General features: G+C 37.9%; 2 protein-coding genes across 2 annotated transcripts; one reads left to right on the forward strand and one right to left on the reverse strand.

Moving 5' to 3' along the window:
* Window positions 1-129: 129 nt before the first annotated feature.
* On the reverse strand, window positions 130-11726 carry LOC140950841 (activating signal cointegrator 1 complex subunit 2-like). Its single transcript, XM_073400062.1, has 11 exons — window positions 11712-11726; window positions 10535-10630; window positions 10016-10183; window positions 9047-9105; window positions 8711-8819; window positions 7087-7250; window positions 5679-6113; window positions 5041-5109; window positions 4309-4594; window positions 2970-3514; window positions 130-1454 (listed from the first exon to the last, which is right to left on the reverse strand). The coding sequence occupies exons 1-11, from the start codon at window positions 11724-11726 to the stop codon at window positions 1079-1081; spliced, it is 2322 nt and encodes a 773-aa protein (XP_073256163.1). The 3' UTR covers window positions 130-1078.
* Window positions 11727-12963: 1237 nt separating this feature from the next.
* On the forward strand, window positions 12964-15407 carry LOC140950842 (small ribosomal subunit protein eS25-like). The gene is made up of 3 exons (XM_073400063.1): window positions 12964-13017; window positions 14165-14242; window positions 15135-15407. The coding sequence occupies exons 1-3, from the start codon at window positions 12964-12966 to the stop codon at window positions 15405-15407; spliced, it is 405 nt and encodes a 134-aa protein (XP_073256164.1).
* Window positions 15408-15409: the final 2 nt, after the last annotated feature.

A 15409-nucleotide genomic window follows, 5' to 3' on the forward strand; every position in this document is an offset into this window, starting at 1 on the left:
TCATCTTGATTGGTGAATCGACCATGGCATTTTTAACAGGCCAATCATGGCGTGTACTCAAATCCTGGTACACAGGACGGGGCCTAGAACGAGGATTTCGGCGTTGTTGCGCAGACGGACTTCACCAGAGTTGAGTTTCGTCTGCGGCGCGGGCTATAATCCAGTAGATCACTGGACAGACTGTTTTAGCCTGCATGTTAGGGGTAAAAAGGGGTAGGATTGAGACTCTTACCCAGTCGCTATTTATGTGTTTTTGGGGTTGAGAGAAGATTGGGGGTTAGATTAAGGCACGCGCGGGGTCTCATGGAAAGGGACGAAGGAAAAATAGCGTCGCTAACCAAACCCCCAATCTTCTCTCACCCCCAAAAACACATAAATAGCGACCGGGTACGAGTCTGGGTAGGATGCCTCTTGGACTTTGCAAAAGCAAAAATTCCTCTCCCTTTCTTAGTTTTTGCAACCTAGGATGAAATTTCATGTCGTCAAACTTCATAAGTAACTAGTTTTATTTCGAACTATATCTCCTCTTTAATCAGTGCAACTGCCAATAATAAATTAATTGGGCTTACAGGTCATTTTTATTTCCTATCTACGCTATTAACTTGTCCATTTCTTCTCCATTTTTAAATCTTGAGTGTAGTTCTCTCTTTTAAAGTATGTTATTTGCCAAAACTCAACTTTGCCCCTCCCCCAAAGCAAACTGTGGTGAAACGAGTGACGTTTGGGGCTTAATATTATATTAAATTTTAACTTTAGTAAGTCACTTTAGTAATAAAGACAGGTCTCCCACTAACTTTGGAAGTAAGGGATACCCTGCATTGTGGTTGAGTAACCACCTTATATCACAGAAAAGTAGGCTAAGAACTATCCTTGGATAAACTCTTCGTCTGTCCAAAAGAGCTGCGCTTTTTCTAAGCATTTGAGTGTGAATATTATCTCCCAAAACGAATTGATGTTTTATTAGGAGATATCGGCCGAGTGACTTTATGTAAGTGTTACAGCATCACAGCACTCTGTCGAGTTCATGTGCTACTTCCGATTTAAACTTAACTATGAAAGGAAACTAAAGCTGGAAACGTTAGCGTGATGGCAGCATTCCCATGCCCTTGTTTCTCTTAACGGCTGCTCCTGCCTTTCGATTGTGATTTGCTCTCGTTCCTTTGTTTCTTTCATTATGCGCTCTTTGTTTCGACTCTGAAGCGCTTACACCCCTGCCACGCCCTCTGTTCCCCCCTTTCTGCCCCTCTTTGTTAGCTTCGTCTTTTTTCGGACCCTGTCTTTCGTGTCCTCTACCACGTTGCCTGCGGTTTACCAAGGATTTATCTATTTGGCTGTCTTGTGATTTCGCTATGCTTTCTTTCTGGGTTGGGTCATCTTCATTTTCTCCATCTTCCTCCTCCTCGTCATCGGAGGGTTCGGGTGAGCCGCCCAAAACACGAGGAGTAGTAAAGGGTCTGTGAAGGTTAACAAAGGTAATTACTGACGATGAAACCCAACCTCTGGTATATATATATAAAAAACATGTTTGAACAACACTCTCAATGTTTCTCGACTCGAATAATCTGTTCACAGTCTATTATTTTCCCCTAAGGTCGTCGGGATCGATGGCTTACCGTTACGGATGGTCATCTTGGTTTCAAATGTACTGAGGGACTATGATCTTACGGAATCTTGGTCTCTTTTTACAATCATAGCGAAGACACTGGTGTGGAGATGTTTACAGTCATCCCAGTGATGGTAAAACGTCTGGTAGAAGACCCTGCTAACGATGTACGTATTCCCGTAATAACAAACTCATGCATTTTCCAATTTGTCCCGTGAAACTTAGCCTGCGTGGCGGGCACCAGTTAGTTTTTATAGAGGGCGTGTCCTAGAAATTTCTCCCTTCGCTCTATTAAAACCGGCGGCAGACTATTGAAACTTTGTTACATACAGTAACGGGGTTTTTCTGTGACTCCAAAACCAAAATAGAACGGAAGCAGCCACAACGCAACAATTGCATGCGTATGAAAGGCATAGTATCACGAGAATTCTACCAATTGTTTGCCTTAACTAAGCAAAAATTATAATGGTTCACTCGCTGGCGCACAAAATGACCTTTCAACAACACTGAACAGAAAGACGACTGACTTCACTTTCCACTGTATGAGCCGCTGAACACAATCAATGGTTTTTGGTCGATTGTTCCCAAATAACACTGTCAAACTTTCCCATCTTTCCGAAACAAAGATATTTTTTAGAAGTTTTCATGATCCTGTATGACGTAGCTCTCAGGGGATTTTAAGTAAATATAGAAAAACTTTCGCCCGATTTTCGAGGGGCGTTATCCTTGGTGATACTGTCGCTTTAAAACGTTTTATGAAAAAAAAATTTTCAGTAAAGGCCGGCTACTATGAGGACGACCCCCAGCTAATTTTATTTGGGAAACAACTATTCAATTCCCCGCCTACTAATTGCACATAACCAGCAACTTGATGTTTACAGGTAGCCATTTACGACATCTGGAGAAGGATCATGATGTTATCCCTATTATTAAGATCTCTCCTTACAGATAACCAACCCAGCCCAGAAAAGATGGGCCACACTACCGGGGTCAACGACCCTACTCTTTTCGAAAAGTGGTGTGGGTTCTTTTACGTCCCACAAAACCAGATAAGTGAAAATGATGTGAGAGGGGACCTAGGGTTTTTCGTCCTTTAGCGAGAAGACTAGAAAGTCTACCCGTTTGCAGATGTCATAACAAAGGCAGCCCTTTCTTCTCAGTTATTTAAAGACCCTGGTTGTTGGTCCAGGCGCGGCGCTCTCCCAACCGAGCCAACCAGGCGGCGCATGATTACGGACGGCGGAGTCAAAAGCGTGAGCTCTGGGGTCGAGAATCAAACACCAGCAAAACGAGAACGTCCATAACCACAGGCAATCCAACCTCAAGTAACATCAATACTTGCGATACCTGTGGCTTAACTACCTACCTTCGTATTGTGAGCTCATCTGCTGAATCAGCATCTTGTGCTCCTACATTTTGTGAGTCATAGGTGTCATCATACTCATCATCGTACAAGCTCGCAGTCCAAACATGTCGATTAAACACATCATAAGCTGCGTATCTCTCCTTAACGGATTCTGTTATATCACTCTTGTCAGATAACAGCTTCTTAATGCTACCTACATCACGACGTTTGCCCTTATGGATCTTCGAAAGATTCAACTTATTCCCCGCAAAAACATCAAAGTCATCTTTGTCATAGACCGAATGCCTTTGCTCCAGTACAGTCTTCACCGGCTGCTTTTTATTTTTCATTGCCTCATCTTTTGACAAGTTTCGGTCCAAGTTTTGAAGGCAAGGTGGCAAATTGTCTTCGAGGATTAAGTTGATAACTTGTTCTACCTCGTAGTTAAGCTCCTCCAAACAGAGAATGATGAAACCGTCACCAAGCCCCGGTAGTAGATCCTGTACATGACTCACCAAAGAAAATAACTCCGCCTCGTTAACAGTCTTGGAAACTGCTCCATCGCTCTGTAAATTAAGAATATAGTTTTTCTATGTCTTTCGCCAAGAATTGTGTGAATACAAACTAAGACTAACGTCAAACCCGTGACTGTGGCTACGATCTTATGATGGGTATTCACGTACAGTGGACAGATGGATGACACGGAAAACGAAAATACCACATATTTCTATCTCTTGGACTTCGTACTTACCCTCTTTTTAAAAAAGAGGCGAATAGCAAGTGGGAAATGACCCATTGTTTTAATGTCAAATAAAAAACAGTACAGAACTTAAAAACAGTATTTTCTGGTGTGATTAATTTTACCAAACATAACATTGGGAATTCAAACTTAGTCAGGAAGGTATCAGGGGCACCCAAAGAGAATATAGTTCAAAACCACTTAAACACAGCATTGTTAAACGCATTTTAGTATTTAAACGGTAGATATAGGCATATTTTTATTCCCTAAAAATTTTTCATCTGTTCGGATTTACTAGCTGAAAGTCTAGTGATCCGAAAATTATAGGGATCAAAACTTACCTTTTCGAAAATTTCAGCCAGAAAAAAGGCTCCCGAAAATTTTAGGTGACCTTTTTAGGGTAAAAATCCGTTAAAAATGGGCAATTATACCATTTTTTAGATGTTCGCAAATCCTAGGAGAGGCAGGAAAACAAGAAATTTTACAACAAATGTTCCAAAAATTCTAGATCTCAAATCGTCTTCCCAACAGATCTTTTCCGAAAATTGTCGTTGGGTGCCCCTGAGGTATCAATTTCAGTCTGATTTCGCCCAAAACGGACATCCTTGTTTTATCACTCACTCTTTCATCCATGACTTCTTTAACTTCTCTTACATCTTCTTCTATCCAGCTCTCAAACTGGCCATTAACAGCAACAACGTTGTTTTCAGTACCAAAGGCCGCAGTTGATGAGTGAGGTTTTGTGGAATTTTCTTTTCTTTTTACATGGTTTGGAAATGCTCTTCTCGCACTTTCAACAGCAGCCATTATATATTCCACTCTAGTCTCGTCCGTGCTCACTGAACACCGCTGAATCCTGTTTAAATCTTCTTTAATACCAAATCTGGAGTCATAACTGCTTAGAAATCTGAACAAAAGGCAGAGACACAAAATGACTAATCAATTAAATCTATTGACATATATGAAAACACTGCAAGTTTCCGCTAGATTAGTTCTCCTTTCTTTCTGGAAATCCAGAGATGTTGAAAGCCCCATAACTGTTGACATCTTTTAGGATATCTAATGCCGTACAGTTTTGCCCTTTTCAGGCTTTTGATGGCAAAGAAACTAATTATCAATCTCGATGATTGGCATAACGCAATATTTTTTTAAAATTCCAATAAATATTGAACTTGCTACATGGTCGTACGTATCTTTAAAGGGATATCCTGGATCCACTAGATGTTTTTCGTAGTCCCACAAACGCGACAAAAATAAGCGTAAAATAACAGCCATAGTAGCTCTCCCTAAGTCTCCCACCTACAATATTAACCAAAGACAGGAAATACAACACCCCCACTTATCATTATTTACCTTTTCTCAGAAAGAATTGATGTAAGAACTTGCAAAAAATTCTCTACACAACTTTGAACTTGGTCTTCGCTGCTGCCGTTTTGTTCATGAAAAAAGTAAAACGTTGTCGTCAGTATTTTGAGCTAGAATAGATAAGAGACGTCTATAATAACATGGCTCAACTCTTTCCATTTGAAACTGAATTTTCTTTGTCTCAGAATACAGCCAGTTAGTTACCCACATGAGCTTGGTTCTAGACAAAACAAAAACTAAAATCTCAAGATCATGGGTACCCCACAAGGTACAGTGCAGTAATCCACTGTTCAATTAACTGCTAAAGGTTGCATGGCTGCGGCTACTAGACCTAATAAGAGTCAGTCGCTTAATAAAAGTGCAAATTACAGTACCCTACGTGTAGAAGGATCCCCTCCCTTCCGTTTTCTACGTGAGGGAGGGGGGGTTGGGGAGGGTAGATTACATGTACACAAAGGCTAAAATTGCAGTGATTGAAAAGAGGGAAAAATGCCGTTATACTCCACTCATTATGAGGCTAACAGGACTCGGTTAAGATGTCTTGCAGATTTTACGGTCAAAATTTGATCATTATCAGCAAACCATCAAACAAGCCATTTATATTTAAAATGTTCTGGTGGACATACCCTCTTTCCAGTGGTTCGATGCAGCAAGTGTGAAGAATTACATGGCAAACCTTAATGAGAGCCAACTTAACATGCTTCCACTTTTCCTTTAAATTCTCTGATTTAATGTCAATTAAAGAATTTCTAAAATGTGGAACAAGCAATTCATAGAAGCCAGCCACTCTTTGAACAAATTCATGCCTGACAAATGAGTCACAGACCACGGGATATGTACTCAGGAAGGCCATCAGTGTTTCTGTTGTATCATTTAAATAAAGCACAATATCCTCTAGTTGTCGAACGGACAATGATGCATTTGGTCCATTCCTCACATCACTAAGTTTCTGAGGCTGGTCAGTTTCTGCATCCAGTTTGTATTTAATTCCACACTTCGACAATATATCATCTAATGTTTCATAAATTGTTGGGATTGTTGCATCAAGGTCACTGTGATACCTAGCAAAAGAAAAGTAAAAATGTAAAATGTTGAATGAGAGTATGTAATCCTAATACAAAAATTGTCCTCATTTGTACGCACATTTTCTTCCGTTCACTTGTTTAAGCATAACTCAAATTATCAAGGAATTACGCGTAAGTCGTAATAAAAAGAACAATATTTTTTCATCTCTCAAGCATGATATTATGTTTGTGCCAGATTGGTATGGGATTTTTAACAGCTCATTTTGGGATGGCTAATTGAAATCATCATCCTCATCATCCTTTGACCACTGGAGTGGACGGGATATTCATGGAGAACTCCTCCCAAATACCACGATTTAACATAGCTTTACTCAGGTCCCTCATATCGCATTGAAATAAAAGATGACACAAAAGCCTTTACAATCAACATTAAATAAAGTAATCATGTTTGTTTTCTTATCATTATTACAGTTTTGCCGACTGTTAGTCAGTATGATCACTGATTGCCAGTGGGATCGGTTTTAAGGAGTTAAATCCAATCATGTATTACGACTGTGCCATCACTGTATTAACAGCAGAGACCAGGGGCCGAGAAAACTTGATCATACCTTTCTACAATCTGCTGTTAATGACATGCAACCCTTATGAGAGTAGGGGTAGATGCCCAACAGCATCCAAGGTAGAGATCAACAGTGGTGGCATCCAGACCTTCAGATAACGGGAAGCCTGGTCATCCAGACCCTGAGAAAAAAAACGGGAGGGGGGGGGGATCTCAGAAAAAATGTTTTCAACCCTTTGGGCCTCAGTTTGGTCTAAAAATAAGGGGGTGGGGGGGGGGGCAGGTCCCCTGGAACCCTCCCATGGATCTGCCACTGATCAAGGTGGTTGAAAGTTGGTAAAACTAAACAAGACAATCTCTAGCGACATACATAATGTATCAGTGAAGAAACAAACATCAAATTCATAAAGTCTTTCTAATGAACTTCTTCATTGAGGAAAGGCTTCTTACTTTGGTTGTTTGGAGAAGATATTGTCCAGCATTTTCCGTAAAAGTGGTGTGTTCGCACTATTCTCACCCCCATAAAGGGTACATATATCCATTATCTTTGGAATATCAAAAAGAAAGTTCTCATAAAGAATGTCACCAAATGTGTTTGCTGTAATGAAGTCCTCCTGCAAGGTAAATGAGGTGTAAGAGACATTTTACAATAACTGAGTGATTTCTTGTGTGGATTGGTTGAGAGGTATGGTCGATAGGAGTTCAGACCTAGGGGTGTAACGATTCATATTCCTTGCGATTCAATTCGATTTCGATTATTGCCTTTCAATTTTAATTATTTTGATTTGATTATGTAAATGTTTCTTAATTCTTATAACACAACAAGTAATGTAAACAACATGCAACCCTAAACTCTCAATTTGAGAATAGAAACAGGGACAGGAGGATCGACAGTTGCTTGTTCATTTATTGCCATGTTTGAGAACCTGACAAAGAGTGTGTCACACATGGTTTGCCTTGTTTGGAAATTCTCAAGGGGTGGTTGAAAGACAGCATTTTTACCAGGCAACACAAAATGGCACACGAACTGCTGGTCAATCAAAAACGCACATTTTAAAGAGTTCCAGATTCTGATTTTACAATAATTATAATAACTTGTTGAGGGCACCGTGGAAAAGGCGTGCAAAAATCAAACCAAAATCGAAACATGGAACCAAAGGATCGTGAATCGAACCGAACGGCCATAATTTTTTATCGTGATTAATCGAGAATTCGATTAATTGTTACACCACTATTCAGACCATAGAACTGACATGATGGTGTTGAAAATGGATGTCAAAAACTGTCAAGAAGTTATTGTAAAAAAACGGTCACCCAACTAGTTTAGTTTTTTAGTTATTTCATGTGTCCCACTACTGTATGTACAGTCTATTTGTTTATTTATAAATATTATATTCTTGTAAATTCTTTTAGTTGTCTACAGTAGTAGAGATAAACTGTTGTTGTTGTTGTTGTTGTTGTTAATTTTCCATGGTCTGTACTCCACCATAGACATGATGTTAGAATGTTCAAAACTTTGCAGTGAAACCGCTTTAGTTTCGAACATCTAGATGTCACTTCAGTCTATGCTCAATGACAATAAGAGTACAGACCATGGGAAATTGACATTGATTTGAAACATTACTACCATCATTCCTTAACCATGTTGAATTGCAGGAGAAAAGTCGGGTAGAGTATTCAAATTCAAACTACTATATCCCCAACAAATTAAAAAGTCAAAATTAATACAACTCGTGCAGTATCACAAGGAGGTATGCAGTACTGTTACAACACTTTGGGTAGGTTATTTAAACAAAGTCAAACTTAGGCTGCGGTTTTCCAGTCTACGCTATATGCCTTATTAAAATGTTCACAAAAAATGGTTCTTAGATAAAAGCATTGGTCAAAGAAAAAAATAGCTTAGAATGTGGTTTTGTTAAACATGGACTAAACTCCGTGTAAATAACTGGCACTTTGGGTTGTATGTTGTATGTAAACAAACAGGGAAGAAGAAATTATTGTCTTTTGATTCAAGGGCTAAGTCTCCTGCCAGAACTTTTTTATTATGAGGGGATTATGATAAAAATATCCTTACCTTGGACTCTTTATGTGTTGACATCCTAACATATGTCATGAAAACTCTTTTGTGTACATTCTCATGAAGAGAAGCTAATTCTGGTGAAAGAACTGATGCATCAAAGTTCCTAACGAGGAGAAGAACTTGAACTTATAAAGCAAACTGTTTGATATGAAACCCATGCACATAAAACAATAATGGATTGGTTTTGCAAACTTTAGACAAGTACACAAGACCTAATTTCAAACTTTCTAGTTGATAAAACAATGTTTGGATCACCAAATAACAAATACATAAAGTTTCCATACCACAACTACAACAAAAACTGTTAAGTGAAAAAAGTCTTTTCAGTACCTTGGTGCAAATTGTAGATAAGAATCCAGAAACTGCTGCAATGTTTCATCAAATATTACCTTCAAGACAATGTAGAAATGTGCAATATATCATGCAGGTTTCCTATACACTTCACATAATAAAAAATTGGCAAAAACAAAATAATATAGAGGAGGAGGATAAAAATGCAATAAAGATTTAGCCTGGCCTAAAAGCCAAGCCTCCAATTTTTATACTTTAAAATAATAAAAGCAAATAAGATCATTATAATAAACTCTACACTAAAAAGAAATCTTCAAATCCCTACTAGGTTACAACTTCTAGGGTCAATATTATTATTTCTGACAAAAGTAAAGACCTAAAAGAAGCTGACTTTTGTGATTGCCATGTAATGAGCTTACAATGCTTATCACGTTATCTTATCAAGCAGCATGGGTGGAATTGTGTGGCATGAGTTTATTTGAATCCGGGGGACAACACCACATGTGGGTTATGCTTGTGGGTTATGCTTGTAAGTTGCTAGTCTTTCCCTTTCTCTGAGAGGCTTTTATCTGGTTATTTGCTCTCCCTCAATACCAAGATTTAGATCGGGTATTAGATGGTAAAATAGATGAAATAGCTGAGGTTCTAACTAACTGAATGGAAGAAATGCAAGAATACGCAAAACACAGACGATCGCTCAAAGGATGTTATCTACTTTTTGAGGATTATCTGCATGGAAAAACATCTGTTTTTATCCTGAAACCAAGCAGAGAAATAGGACAAAGTTTTAAGAAAGTCTACGAGAACTTAGGTAAGCTTGTTAAGAACTTAGAAACCTTTTAAATTACATGTGTAATAATAAGACAATTATTGAAATCAGCTTTTGTATGATGTGAAGAATTCTGCAGACCTCAGAGAATGTTATCCACCTTGGCCGAACATCCTCCTTGATCTGCATAATTCTTCACGTCCTACTCAGCCTGATTCAATAACTGCTAAATATTTTACCTGGCACCAGAATCTGGAATGTGGAAGGCTCAACAGCCATTTCAAGTCGTCATCAATAAGTGCAATCCTTTCACGCCACTCTTCAACGGTACCATGATCCAGGACAGACTCAGACACTGGGGGAGGGGTGTAGGGTACAAATTGTACATCCTCAGCCCACACAAGATCCTAAACATTTAAAAGGAAAAAAGAGAATGAATCAATCAGTAATGCTTGAATTTATGACTAAAATGGTAACAGTTTCATCTGGTAAGATAGAAATAGCAGATGATATAAGTGCATAGTTACAGGCAGCCAGTATAATAAATATTATGTAATGAGCATTCAAGACTGTGCAGAAGTGATGACCAAGATAAAGCTCTTTAAAGAAAAATAATGGCAAGTTTATATTTCTCTGAACAGCACCCCCCGATTGAAGAAGGACCATTTAAGTGTTGCAAAGATTTTTGGGCTAAACAGTAATGAGTACTTTACACAACCTAATAAACCTGCCTTAATAACATTAATAATAATACTAACCAGCTCTGGAATTTCTTCAAGAACATTTGTCACAGGATTTTTTGTCGTCTTAACACGCAAGTCCAGAGCAACAACACCTTCATTATCTTTGTCCTTCTACAAAGTAAATCAACTTTCAGTTTAGATCATACATTATTTACTTACCTAAGCCTATTACTTTTCTCAACTATGCCACAAGTTGATAATTTTGATCAATAAAATCAATTTTTAATTAACAGAATCAAATAACAGGTTTAGGTGATTATTGCTGCTGATTGTCTTAGATGTTTTTCATAAAATTACTTACCAGTAGTTTGTTTTTAGATTATAAAGTTCTACCAATTTAGATAAAAAATTTCAATTATGCCATGTTTACACACATTATTATTTTTATCTCTAGTAAATAATAAATTGATATTCCCAGCCCAAACCTTGACAGTATTGATAATTGACTATTTTGACCAATGAGGTGCCAATTATCAAGTGCATTGTATTACCGAGTAACATTAAGAAGTTGTTTATGTTCTTAGTGATTGATTTCCTATGCTTTAATTTGTTACAACAACTTTTCATGTTTTCTAAGAAAGCAATAACAGATAGGAAGCTTTGATAGTTGTATAAGCGCAAAGTTGAGATGCTATTATTTTTTAGCACCAGGAAGAAATATTGAAATTCCATTTTTCGCCATCAGTTAGGCCAAAATGTTTTAGTCAAAGACAGACCAGGGGAAAAAATCTTGACAGCATTTCTTTTTAAAGTTAAAGACTTTGTTTTGGATGGTAACGGTGCAACGTAGCAAATATAAATAAAAAAGCAACTAGATTCTACAGCTTGAGTATAAGCCTTACCCGTTATAAGCGTAAAGTGAAATTCTAAAAAAAATTAAGCTTAAATGTTTCAATTTCTTGGCGAGGGAGATTTTAAAAGTTTATTAATCGATCAACCAAAATACATGTTTTATTAAAAGACGTTTTTGTTTTGTGTTTCAAAACATAAAACGATATTAAACTTTTGGATGACAATGAAATAGATGAAACCGCTCATTCAGTTTAACACATGCACAGGTTCAGCGCTGAACAGGATTCATTCGATTCAACGTGTCGAAGACTTCATGCCGGCGCTTCATGCTACAACGTTAAAAAACCACCTAAATGAACACTACAGTTATTTATCAAAGCTTCAAGGCCTTAACGCTTACCTTTTTCTTGGACATTTTCCCGTCAAGAAAAAACTAAAAATATCAATAACTTTTTGCCCGGTTGAAACAAGTTCCGTCCGCCATGCTAGAATCCACAATTTGTGTTGTCAGCAGTTACTGCATGGGGTTAAACGAATTGGCGTGCACAGCAATGCACGGACCCCCCTCTTGAAATTCCGGTCTCACATGTGTTTCTTTCTCTTCCATCTTGTCGTGATTCGAGATCATGGTAAGTTGGAGTGTGTCTTCAATGTACGTTTCTTTTTACAGTTTTTGGGGGCAATAAATGACAGTAAATTGATGGTCATTTATTACCAAAGGATTCCTAAACCAACTACACCGTTCAGAAACGTATTTCAAAGCAAATACTCTAGTTTTACGAGAAATTAGAACGAGAAGTTTAGCTTTGAGGTATTAAACTTGACTGTTTTGGTTCAAGTTATTTTCTCATCAAATATATTTGTTACTTGAACTCTACTCATCAAAGCCTTCAGGTTCAGTTTAAGAAACTCAAGGAGACGTAATTCCACTTTATCGTAACCACCAGCGCTTAATACAGGCATCATCTGTAGACGTTAATATGTAGTCTTCTGATCATCTGATATCTTATGGGCTCAATTCTAAGAGATTTACTCTATAAATATTCAATCACAGACCACAGAATTATCCATACTCCAAGGAAGGAAATCCCCAAGTTGGTTCTGTGGAAATTATGCTCACTTTCAAAGCTTTCAATTGAATGATTGCCATTTTGGTTATTTGAAGTTTCTTGCTCTGACTGTTATCATTTTCTTAATAAAATAATAATTATGACTTAAAACACATGTTGTGCGACAGTGATGCGTAAGTGAGGATTTGGTATAAATGTGGTACTACCCAATACATTTATTATGCATTTATGTATTCACTCCATTCATTGCGGGGGACAGAGGAGCCTGCAATCCTAATCTCCAGGGCCCGGTTGTTCAAACATGGGATAGCACTATCCACCGGGTAAATCATTATCCAGCAGATAAGTATTAGGGAAATCAATTGCGCTACCCAGTGGATAGTGATTTATCCAGTGGATAGTGATTTATCCAGTGGATAGCGCTATCCATCTTTCGAGCAACTCGGCCCTGCAGGTTGCTATTACACATGCTTGATATGTATGTAGCCAGTATTTGTTTCAACTTCTACTAAGAATGAACGCAATGCATGGAATGCAATCTGATCACATGCATTACTACCTTCTATCATTTTTATTCTAATCATGCGTGTTTTGGCCTTCTGTCATGTAAAACTTGCAGAAAGCACTGGCATTGGAGTGAGAGCATTTTGACCTTCAATCAGAATTCTGAAACTCGGCACTTCACTCCATGGGAGTAGCCTTTGGTTATTACTAGAGCAGTCATTTGCCGATAACTCGAACCGTCGAGGTAATTGAAGAAAAGTTTGAGTTATTGGAAGTTCGAGTTATTGGAAGTTCAAAGCAAATAAGCAGAAATAGGGAAATAGGTGTGGGGAATGAATGCAAGTAACATTCACACTTCAAGTTCAGTAAATACACTGTGCTGGACACTAGTTAAAGGCTACATGGTGTCTAAAATGATTTTAATGTTTCGGAGTACAGTACACTTTATTTGGACTTGTCAGGTGCTTTTAGCATGGTTAGAGGGTAAATTGGTATAGATATGATCTGAAGGGAAACAAAAATTACTTTGAGTTAGCAGGAGGTTTGAGTTATGGAGTATTCGAGTTAACAAGAGTAAAATTATAGTAAATGTATGAAGGAAATCCAGGGGAAATAGATTTTGGTTCGAGTTAGTGCAAGGTTTGAGTTAGCAAAGGTTTGAGTTATTGGATTCTACCATATTAACCATTTATATAAAATAGTATGATAACAAATTGTGTGGCCGTTCGGAAATCCTACCAAGTATTTATCCTGAGGCAATAAACTTAAGATGATGCTGATATTGATCTAGAACTTTGCATTGCTCAGTTCGGGTACTCTTAAGCGGCAGTATGCGGTGGGATTGGCCAAAATCAAGGATAATGTTCATGCTTAACTCTTAGCAAATAAAACTGGGTCTATTTATTGGCATCAATAATAATTTTTTTTTCCTTACAATCAACTCTTGCCTCGCGCACACCCCACTATAACAAACACCCCGATAATGTGGACAGCAGCTAAATCTCAGACAAAAATAAATTTCCAATGGTTAACGCAAATAAACAATCTCCTGTTATTAAGCACTCTCGCTAAGACAGACACTAACTCTAGGTCCCAACAGTGTTCGCTTTAAATGGAGTTGACTGTATTGGATTAAAACAAAGGCAAGGTAATAATTTCCTGTAGTGGTAGTAGTAGTAGTAGTAGTAGTAGTGGTCAACAGACATCATCATGGAACAGTTTAATGAGTTCCTTTGTGGGCACTAGAATTTGATTAACAATATTTTTTCTCTTACAACAGCCGCCCAAGAAGGATACAAAGCAGTCATCAAAACCAAAGGACAAGCCATCCAGCTCCGGCGGAAAGGCTAAGAAGAAGGTCAAGTTTGTTCCTTTGCGCTGTAATTTCCATCTTAATTCAGTGTTGTCCTACAGCACTACCTTGTGGTCCCAGTAATACACTTTTTTCATTTGCAACCTGGAAACCTTATTTTATTTTATTTTATTATGATTGTTTTTCTTAAAACATATCTCAAGTATCTTGGATATTATACCTTATTCTCACTTAATTTTGCGAGTACTAAATTTAGCGAGTTTTGTGATTTGGGAAAATTGCAAAATTAAATACTCAAAATCTAAAAATCCATATAAATCCCTAAAAATCGCAAAAATTAAATACTTGCGAAATGAAATGTGAAACAGGTAGGTTCAAAGCCTTGTGCTCAGTCAATTTTTTTTTTGAAGCACAGCCTTGTTGTCAAGTTTTAAAGATTGCCATTTATTATAGAGTGGTTTTCGTTTGAGTGTCGTAAAACCAAAACCAAAGTAATTACTCTGGCCAATCACATAGGACACAGACAATACATTGAACCAATCAAAACTCGAAGTAATTACATATGGCTGACGCAAAGCGCGGGAAAATGCATGCGAGCGCGCCACAATTGGCTTTGGTTTTACTTCTGATTGGATGAAAAGGTGGCGCGAATCTTTTAAGCCAATTGCATCGTGTAGAAAGTGCAAAACCAATTACTTTTCGACACTCAAATGAAAACCGCTCTATCTTGGCCTTTTTTAGTGTGACTTTTATTCATTGGTCTGTTGGGGCTTTAAAACAAGCTTTTGTGAATTATTATTTTCCCAGAATAATTAACTCTTATGTAATCTAATTTTCTTGTAAAGAGGGTCAAATTTTCGATAAAAATTAATCCCAAGGTTGTTTAAGCCTCTTGTACAACTGAGTTGTCGTTTCTTTATTTTCTTCAACTCAACAGAAGTGGTCCAAGGGAAAAGTCAGGGACAAGCTTAACAACTTGGTTCTCTTTGATAAAGCCACCTATGACAAGCTGTACAAGGAGGTTCCCAGCTATCGACTTATCACTCCTTCTGTAGTCTCTGAAAGGCTAAAGATCCGAGGCTCCCTGGCCCGTCGTGGACTAGAGGAACTACTCTCCAAGGGACTCATCAGAGAAGTTTCCAGACACCACTCCCAGTTAATTTACACCCGTGCAACAAAGGGCAGCGAGGGACAGGAAGCTCCTCAGTGATA

The sequence above is a fragment of the Porites lutea genome, chromosome 10, assembly GCF_958299795.1.
Source record: "Porites lutea chromosome 10, jaPorLute2.1, whole genome shotgun sequence".
NCBI lineage: Eukaryota > Metazoa > Cnidaria > Anthozoa > Scleractinia > Poritidae > Porites > Porites lutea.

What these genes read in the sequence shown, in the direction of transcription:
- LOC140950841 (XM_073400062.1), bottom strand. An exon ending in ATCTTCTCCAAACAACCAAA is followed by an intron (nt 6,114 to 7,086) that starts GTAAGAAGCCTT and finishes TTCTTTTGCTAG; the next exon opens with GTATCACAGTGACCTTGATG. An exon ending in TCAATTCTTTCTGAGAAAAG is followed by an intron (nt 4,595 to 5,040) that starts GTAAATAATGAT and finishes CCTTTTGTTCAG; the next exon opens with ATTTCTAAGCAGTTATGACT.
- LOC140950842 (XM_073400063.1), top strand. Translation starts at nt 12,964, where the DNA reads ATGCGTGTTTTGGCCTTCTGTCATGTAAAACTTGCAGAAAGCACTGGC. An exon ending in CAGAAAGCACTGGCATTGGA is followed by an intron (nt 13,018 to 14,164) that starts GTGAGAGCATTT and finishes CTCTTACAACAG; the next exon opens with CCGCCCAAGAAGGATACAAA. An exon ending in GCGGAAAGGCTAAGAAGAAG is followed by an intron (nt 14,243 to 15,134) that starts GTCAAGTTTGTT and finishes TCAACTCAACAG; the next exon opens with AAGTGGTCCAAGGGAAAAGT.